Source organism: Mytilus californianus, unplaced genomic scaffold, assembly GCF_021869535.1.
Source record: "Mytilus californianus isolate M0D057914Y unplaced genomic scaffold, xbMytCali1.0.p SCAF_5, whole genome shotgun sequence".
NCBI classification, from domain to species: domain Eukaryota; kingdom Metazoa; phylum Mollusca; class Bivalvia; order Mytilida; family Mytilidae; genus Mytilus; species Mytilus californianus.
The window spans coordinates 107,818,870-107,827,885 of record NW_026262701.1 but is presented as its reverse complement, the minus strand read 5'-3'; the positions used below and the strand labels follow the sequence as shown (position 1 = coordinate 107,827,885).

The 9,016-nt window shown below is 31.4% G+C and overlaps 1 protein-coding gene across 1 annotated transcript; it reads left to right on the top strand.

Annotated features, from left to right (window-relative positions):
• The first annotated feature begins 476 nt into the window (after positions 1–476).
• Positions 477–8,617, top strand: LOC127700520 (fucolectin-5-like). The gene is made up of 3 exons (XM_052204046.1): positions 477–784; positions 7,186–7,413; positions 8,373–8,617. Exons 1-3 carry the CDS (start codon positions 634–636, stop codon positions 8,585–8,587), a joined length of 594 nt encoding a protein of 197 aa, XP_052060006.1. The 5' UTR covers positions 477–633; the 3' UTR covers positions 8,588–8,617.
• Positions 8,618–9,016: the final 399 nt, after the last annotated feature.

The following is a 9,016-nucleotide window of genomic DNA, read 5'->3' as shown; positions in this document are numbered from 1 at the left end:
AAATTGTTGAGATGTTGAGAATGTGTATTGAATTTTTAACGCCATTCTTAACTTCTACTAAGGACATTAGCCTTACTATCGCCTTAAAAAACGGTATTGGTTTTGATCAATGTCTATGGCCGTATGATGACCTACAGTTGATTACATTCACTTCATTTGGACTTTGGTGGATAGTTGTCTCATTGGCAATCATACCACGTCTCCTTTTTTTTATACAGCCTCTAGTCTTAATGATTAACAGTGTGCTATAGCTAGTTAGTATTAGTCTAAATACGTAATAGTAGACTGTAGTTTGTCATTGATAGTATACTTTTCTTTCATCATGGTATGCAAAATAAATTAAAAAAAATGTGCTATAGTCTTTCTCCTTTAATTGAAATTGTTTTGATATTTTGCATATATATTTTTCTTCAGAGCTTCGACTTCAACCAGGAAGCATGAAATACAGTTTGCGTGTTGAACGTGTAAATGATCCATTGTGTTGCGTGACATGGCCAAACTTCCTTGATCATTATGTGCATGACAGCAGATGTCTGCATAGATATCTACTTCATTAGAAACAGAGAATTAATTATAACCGTTTATAAATATTCTCTTCTAAATTGATAACAAAAGTTGTTGAGCAATTTAAAAATGCAGCAAGTAGTATTTATATTTGTCTTCTGTGTCTGTTTCGCATGTCATATAACGATTTCCGTTGGAAACAGTTCAGATGTTAGGCTGGAATCTAAGATTGATACCATCAAAGCACAGCTTGATCGCAGTCTTTTCATACTTGAGAAAGGTAGATGATATATGTGAATTTGTTTAATTACGAAAATGTATTTTGAAAGAAATGCTTTTAAAACCCTTTGGCATCATCGACTTGTGTGTTCGTTGAATCAATATTTGTACCTTTTATGGTAGGAGGACCACTATTTCATAATCAGGAGTGGGGGTGTTATTTTAAACTGTGTCAACATTTATTTTCCTTCTTTTGTTAGGCAAAATTTAAATTTTCATCCAGTTTTAGGTAAGGTTTTTCTTTCGAGCTGCTACATTTATGCCGCAAAACAAGACAATTTAAAAAATATTTTACATTCCGTTGTTGAGAACGTCGTCGGCACCGTCATCATTTAGGTTCAGTCTGTGTTTGGAGTATTTTTTTTATACACGAATACTTTGTTAAACCCTCGTGGAATTTTATGAGATTTGGAAAAATTATTTTTTTTTGTGATCGAAAGGGCAAAATTTAATTTTTTAATTTGTTTTTTCATTTTTCGGTTTTTACTGATAAATATACTTTTTTTATACATTATACACTTAGATACAGTCTAAGGTTAAAGTTTTTCATTATTTAATAACTTTGTTGAGCCTTCATGAAATTTTATAATTTTTGGACAAAAGATTATTTAAGACCAAAAGACCGTATCCAGACCAATAAAATGAAAATATTTTTTTTTTCATTTTTCAACTCATAGACGGACTTTTTTGTAGTTAGCATGTAGTGTTCAAGTTAATTGGACATCATTTACTTTGTCACACTTTCACACGATTATATGAAACTTTGACAAAAGCTTTTTTCATGATTAAGACATATAATGTCTGAAGCAAAATTTTTTGCAATATATTTTTTTCAAATTTTTTAGTATTCTCAGTAAACTTACTCTTTACAGCCAAATTTATACTTTAACACTTACAGCAACAATCGCAAGCAGACACATGGCTCTGCAAAACCTTTTACAAGCTGTGTTTACTTCTTATAAGTCCAGAATATTCATTTTTAAAATCCTCCTGCATGAATTCCCCCATCCCCAATATCAAAAGGTCGTCCGCTTATTATCTAAATAAGTAGATGTTAATATATATTCCGTTCAGCAGCAGCTTACATTGCTTGATTGACAATATCTTAATAAGACGAAAACTGAATGACATATCAATAGTTATTTTTGATATTGAATATATAATTATGAATGAATTATGAGATGATAAAATTCTTCCAGAGGGAAGGGTCACAATTGTTTGCATGGTACGTCACAAAACGTTCTTTAATAAAATACCACTCTTTGATACTTATATAGATGACTTAACCTTATTATCAAGGATGAATTAAGATAATGTTTTAACTCAAAAGAGCAACAATTCATCACACTATGTCTTTCTTTTCACAAATACGTTCACTAAATGACATGTCACTGGCTGCCCTCACAGAAGCTAGGTAATAGCATAGTAGATTTCATGTGAATTTTAAAAGATCTGATATCTGCAATAATGTATTTTAAAATTAATAAGCGTTACCTTGAATCTTCAGATCACTGTCACTTTAATTGTATGTTAAGATGTAGGTTTAATGGGAACAACAAAACAAATGTCAAGGTCAACAGCAAACTCGAAAGTGATAAATATTGGATCTCTAACTTTAATAGCAATATATATGATTTATCTATGTTGAAAATTTCAGTAAGGTTATTTTAATTACAGCTTGTAAGTCTTTAAAAAGAAGTATAACTGTTTTACCTCTGAAAATAAAAAATAAGAAAAAAAAAAAAACCAAAAAACATTGGTATGATCAGGACTTATAGTTATGAAAAAAATAATTATATAAGAAATCCTCACTCATGTAGGAAAATAAAAGTGATTCCATTGTCCCTTGGATGGTGTAAACTTCCCAAAAAAACGTGTATGGTGTAATGGTGTATGGCATATGGTGCAATGGTAGAAGGTATATGGTGCTTTTTATGTATGGTGTAAGGGGAAAGGTGTAATGGTTTAACGTGCGATATGGAATGGTGTGAATGAATGGTGTACGACATTTAAAACTATGCAAAATATTGATAAGAACTGATTTTTAATTTTATACATTAATTTACAATATTGTGATCAAAATTCGTTTTTTAAAATATATAAATAATTTTGTAGTCGCACGCTTTCTTTGAAATTAAATTGCATTATGGTGTAATGTGTAAGGTGTATGGTGCAAAGATGTAACGTGTATGGTGTAATGGCACAGGGTGTATAGTGTAATGGTGTATGGTGAATGGTGTAATGGTGTATGGTGTTAGTGGGAAGTTAACAACATCCAAGGACTGTATATATATATGTGTCAAGTACATTTAACTATTAAGAAATACAACAAGAGCAAAGATGCGCATATGTCAACAAAATTTGATTGAAACATTAGAATCTTTATATGAAGAAAATCCATTAGCTCATTGAGCCTTGTAAGATAAATTAAAAACAAATAAATTGTTCTGAAAAAAATACGAAAATAAATGTAAGCGCTAATGAACGGTTTTGAATATTTCAAACATCTGAATTAAGATCAAATTCATTAAATGATGACATACTCATTTATGAAAATTAATGAATCTGGAGGAGAAATGTGTTTGATGAATAGGTTATAAAATAATATATCTTTAAAGAAATCAAATGCTCAAGGTCTTTCTTCTCGAAATCAAATGAAATTATTGTTTACAGTCAAAGATAGATTTTGTCTTCCCTCTATAAATGAGTAAATCTTAGGTTTACATATGGTATATATCCTGCATCATGGAGTCTTAATTACATAAAGCATTTATTAAAAGACCAGAAAGAGCAAAGGGGATGTGAAGGAGGTTTTATGTGATTTGAAAAGATATGTGTGACAACTTTTATTGTTGAACTATTTCAAAATTTACAAATAACTCTGCTTTTTAACCCTATCTTCTAGTCGGTATTTAGGAGAGGAGGCAGTTACTAAAAAAATTTAGAATCAGTTGTCAACTATTTGAAATTTAAAATGACATATACTTCGGCCAAGAAGCCAAAGACCGCATTTGTTAAATATGTAAAACAAATGTAGAGGGTGAGTTCAATTATTTGATTACATGAGAAAGTTTTAGTGTAGAGCGAGATAGATATTTTAATAAATTAGAAAACAAATTGAAAAATTAGAAAATTATGATAAGGATAAATTCATTTGGCTAATGTCATCGGAGGATAAATTTGTAGTAATGAATATATTCCTTACTCTACTCGAATAATGTACAAAACATAACGGAAATATTGGGAACAATATTAAGCAAAATTAGATTTATTTGATCAAATATGCACATAAAAACAATGCAGTTGTCAATTGGTATTAGGTGGATGGCTGTCTTATTTTCAATCATACCACATTTAAGTTTTTGAAATACCAGGAATTGTGACGATCGCGGTGTGATTTTGGATAGGTAAATAATATTTTTATTTAGTATGAGTACAAATAGATGTGGTTATGTTGACATTGTGTCTACATTTACTTTGTTTCTTTTTGTCATTCCATTAAAACTTATCGTTGTTAATCAAATAATTTTATTGTGTTTAAAACGAGTTTATCTTGTTATAAATGATATTATTTTCAGCAATGGAAGCCAAAATTGGCTAAAAAATATCTGTAACTTGTATCTTAGACTAAATTATCGAAGAGATCTCCCCCTAATAAGAGTTTGTGAGAAGGTACTTGCTGAATTTTTTTTTAAATAATTACCAAACTCATCAAGCACTCATACTGTTTGCTGGTGAAAAAAATGAAATCTTCATATGTTTCTATCGTAAAAAAAAAATGATTATTAGAACTGCAGTATATTGATAATGTAAATTAACAGCTAATCGACGGCAATAGGAAGCCTTTTTTCAACTCTTTGGCAGTGCACAATCAACTAAAAATCTTCACATTGTGACTCGCTAGTGTTTTACAGTATCAATATGAAGAAAACGTAATAATCGCTACATATAAGGATTGAAATATAATATTACTGTCACCATTAATTTTCAAGAAACATGTAGGCTATTCTGTTTAAAGGCGTTGCTTTTGTTTTAATATAATACAAAAGTTTAACTAAGCTAAAACATCACATATGCACACAAGAAAGGCAAAAGATACCAGAGGGACATTCAAACTCATAAGTCGAACATAAAATGACAACACCATGGCTAAAAAAGAAAAAGACTAACAGACAAACAATAGTAAACAAAACACAACATAGACGACTGAGCAACACGAACTCCACCAAAAACTAAGGGGTGATCTCAGGGTAAGCAGATCCTGATCCACATGTGGCACCAGTCGTGATTATCATGTTAATACACACCCGGTAATAAGTCTAATTCGGTAGGTCACATCGGGAAAAGGGGACGGGATTGTAGTTACGACATTAGGAACATATCCGCTATCATCTGTGAAATGGATAATCCATAAATAACTCGTGATGTACGACTTTCTTATGGCTGTGGTATATTTATCAAGTTTAAGTTTTTATTACACACTGTCGATTCATATCTGAAATAAACTTGTTAAAAGTCGAAAGTTGGAAGAAGAGGAACAGCAATCAAATTTTCTGAACCCAATGTCATTTTTTAAAATATATTTCAGGTAGATTCAATTCACGAACGGTATTTATTTTGAATGACATCCCGTTTTTGTAGGATTCGTCAAAAAATGTTTGATAATCTGATGTCTCATTAACGCTTCATTTACCTATATGTATTCAAGATTTTTGCATGTATATATTCAGCGTGCAGATGAAGTATGCGTAATAAGAACAAGAAACGGTTCTTACCGTGTTTGGGTTTTCTTTTGAACATAAATTATTTTGTTCTACACAGTTGTATACTAGTCTCGTCTTCTGTAACATGTGTAAGCTAATCAGTCTTGACGTTCTGGAAATGCACGGATTTTTCTTGCAATCACTCGCTTATCAGTTAATTTAAGTATCACTAATTAATTTATTTATTGAAAATTATGCACTATTATACCCCAACTGGGTTGATGCATACATGAAAACAAAGCAAAACATTGCATAATACACCACAATTTAAAAAAAGACATGCATTTTTATATGTCCATATCATGCAGTTGTTAAGTCCACTCTCCTCTTTCAATCTCCAAAATATGGTCACTTTCCCTTAATTCAGTCAAGCATTTCCTGGTTTCAAAGTTATTTCCTTAAAGTAAATATGGTTCAATTTCAATATTCTTAATAACTTTATTATAAAAATATGTAATTTATTTTTTTCGGTTTAAGAGTTAATTTCTTAAAGAACAACTTTTCATAGTTTTCTTGAAAAATCTTGTGCTATGATTGATAAATTGTATGTAAAAAATATTAGGCATATAATTTTTTTGAAATACTATTAATTACAAAATCCTAATGGTTTTATGTTGATTTTTGTTTTCTTTGCTTTACTTTACTTTGCCTTGCCTGCTTTCTTTTTGGTTTTGATGGGTAAAGGTTTTAGCTTTTTTCTTTCTAACAGGATGTTGAGTTAGGTTTTTAGCTTTTTCTGTCTGAGAGGCTAATAGATTAATTCTGTTCCGTTATTTAATCACATAATTTTTGATAGAATTTGTTTAACAATGACTGTCTTAAAAATACTAAAATGCCAAAAATAGAAATATTTAAAAATTCAAGAACAATTATTTATAAACTCCTTTCACAATTAACAGCTACCGAAATATGGCGAATATATAACAAAGACATTGATTCGGCAGTCATTTTACATGCTTAGGAATGCTCTGCAAATTGTCCAGTTGTCTTATCAAATGTGTAAAGATCAAGTGAAATCCGCTGTCATTAGGGGTTTTCAGGGGAAATGTTCCAAATCATCAATAAAACACACTATGTAATGATCATTCATCTCAAGTTGTTGTTAATACTTCAGAAATGATACCAGCCGTGTATGAATATAGCCCTAACCGAGTGACATTTGTGACAGAAATAATGCTTTGTCGAAAAAAAACCAATAAACTGAAAAAGGGATGATTTTGTACTATTTGTAAATTGAGTGCACCTCGTTTATTATTAACTGTGGTCAATCGTCTTTTACAAAATATGTCACAGTAGGAAACTCGGTGATTCTCTTGGATATCTGTATCTGTTACTGGGATGTAGTTTACTAAATGTTTGAAAGAATGCAAACTATATTACAAAAATAAAAAAATAGTGCAAATATTTTTTTTGCAAAAACCAGTGAATCATTGTTCACACAAACAATGAAAGAATTTGTAAAGGATGGTGCACCATTATAGTCTTCTAACGTGTTTTACCTGTTAACCGAATGTCTGATAAATCTCAGCTTATTTTGTAATTTAGTATCTAGCATAAAGCCTCACCTGCATCATGTAACAATGTGAGCTTGCACATAAACATTAAAGACTTCTTTTCTACACTAAATGTTTTTCTTCAGACTTCAAACAACAGAATGTTGCTCTGAGGAAAACAAGCCAACAAAGCTCCTGGTATGCAAATACACGTTCATGGGGTAACAATCAATGCTGTGCAACTGACTATGCGAACGATGGAAATCCAACCACATTCTCACATACTGAACTGGAAAACTTACCATACTGGTGGGTCGATCTTGGACATGTGTATGATATAAAGCGAATTGAAATAAAAAACCGTGTAAATTATGGTAAGTTATTAGATGTTTTAGCATAAGATGGCTTGATGCAAAGTACATTTTGATCTTATTTTCCCGCTTTAGTGTATGGGGTTCTGATCTTATTTTCAACTATACTAAAGCTATTGAATAAAACTATCCAATTCCGCCATTCCCCGCTTTCGAGCCACCAGTTATCTGCATCTTCATAGTTGATTCGGAGTCTATAATGTATTGGAATTTTACAAAAGGAACATTCCGCTATCACTGATATTGGAGGGCGATTATTATCTACTAAAGCCAACAAGGGCACCGTTGAATCAAAAGACAAGCGAGATTAAATGTTAACCTATAAATAGTTGGACATCAGGAATACTTAAGTACTGAGAAGTACATATTTTCAAACAAAATGCTATAGTAGAAAAGCGACTTACTACACTGATTGAGGAACTCGAGATGTCGAAAATGCGAATAAAATATAAAAAAGAAGATGTGATATGATTTCCAATGAGACAACTCTTCACAAGAGACCAAATGACACAGAAATTAACAACTATAGGTCACTGTACGGCCTTCAACAATGAGAAAAGCCCATACCGCATAGTCAGCTATAAAAGGCCCCGAAACGACAAATGTAAAACAATTCAAACGAGAAAACTAACGGCCTAATTAATGTACAAAAAATGAACGAAAAACAAATATGTAACACAGCAACAAACGACAACCACTGGATTTTAGGCTCCTGACTTGGGACTGGTACATACATACATAATGTGGCGGGGTTAAACATGTTAGCGGGATCCCAACCCTCCACTTAACCTGGGACAGTGGTGTAACAAAAATGTAAAACAAAGTCCATGAAGATTTCAGTCAGTAAAGATTAAAAAGCTTTATATTCTAAAATCCGATGAAGGATATAGGTAAGTCTGACAAAATTAATAAGCATATTCATGTATTAAATCTGATAAGATTTGTTTATACCTTTTAAACAGGTGACCGTCTACGTGACTTGGATATCACAGTTGGGCCAACATTGAAAGAAATGTCCTTATTTGCACACTATAAAGGTCCAGGAAAGGATAATGAGCTACTTGTTTTCCGTTGGAACCACCAAATGAGTGGCCGTTATGTCAAAGTGACCATGAAAGGCAGGGGATACCTACAGTTGGCAGAAGTGAAGGTTTTTGCACCCGAAATATACGAATAATTTGTAAGAATTAAACTCTGATTTACTGATTATTCTTTTTATAATTTATTAATCTTAAAAAACACAAAAAAATGTTAACTGAACATAACTATCGTGATCGATAAAATTAAAGTATTCGTCAATACAAATAGCCAAAAAAGACTTCTATATGGACAAAACACTAAGATAGAAACAGAGATTACCAAATGAAAACCTACTGGTTATTTCCCTATGCAAATTTACGACACACTCAAGTCAAGGCATGTGTTTGTCAACGTATAGTGTTAACAATGGTTTATTGAAGGTCAAGGACATTTTTGTGTTATCATATTTTTAGAAAAAAATGTTTTCGGGTGTTAACTTGAGTTTCCTTTGTTTGATAGGAAATTATACAGTTGGAATATATAAGAGAATGAAGACGCCTTTTGTTTTTGGAGTCCATGGGTAAAA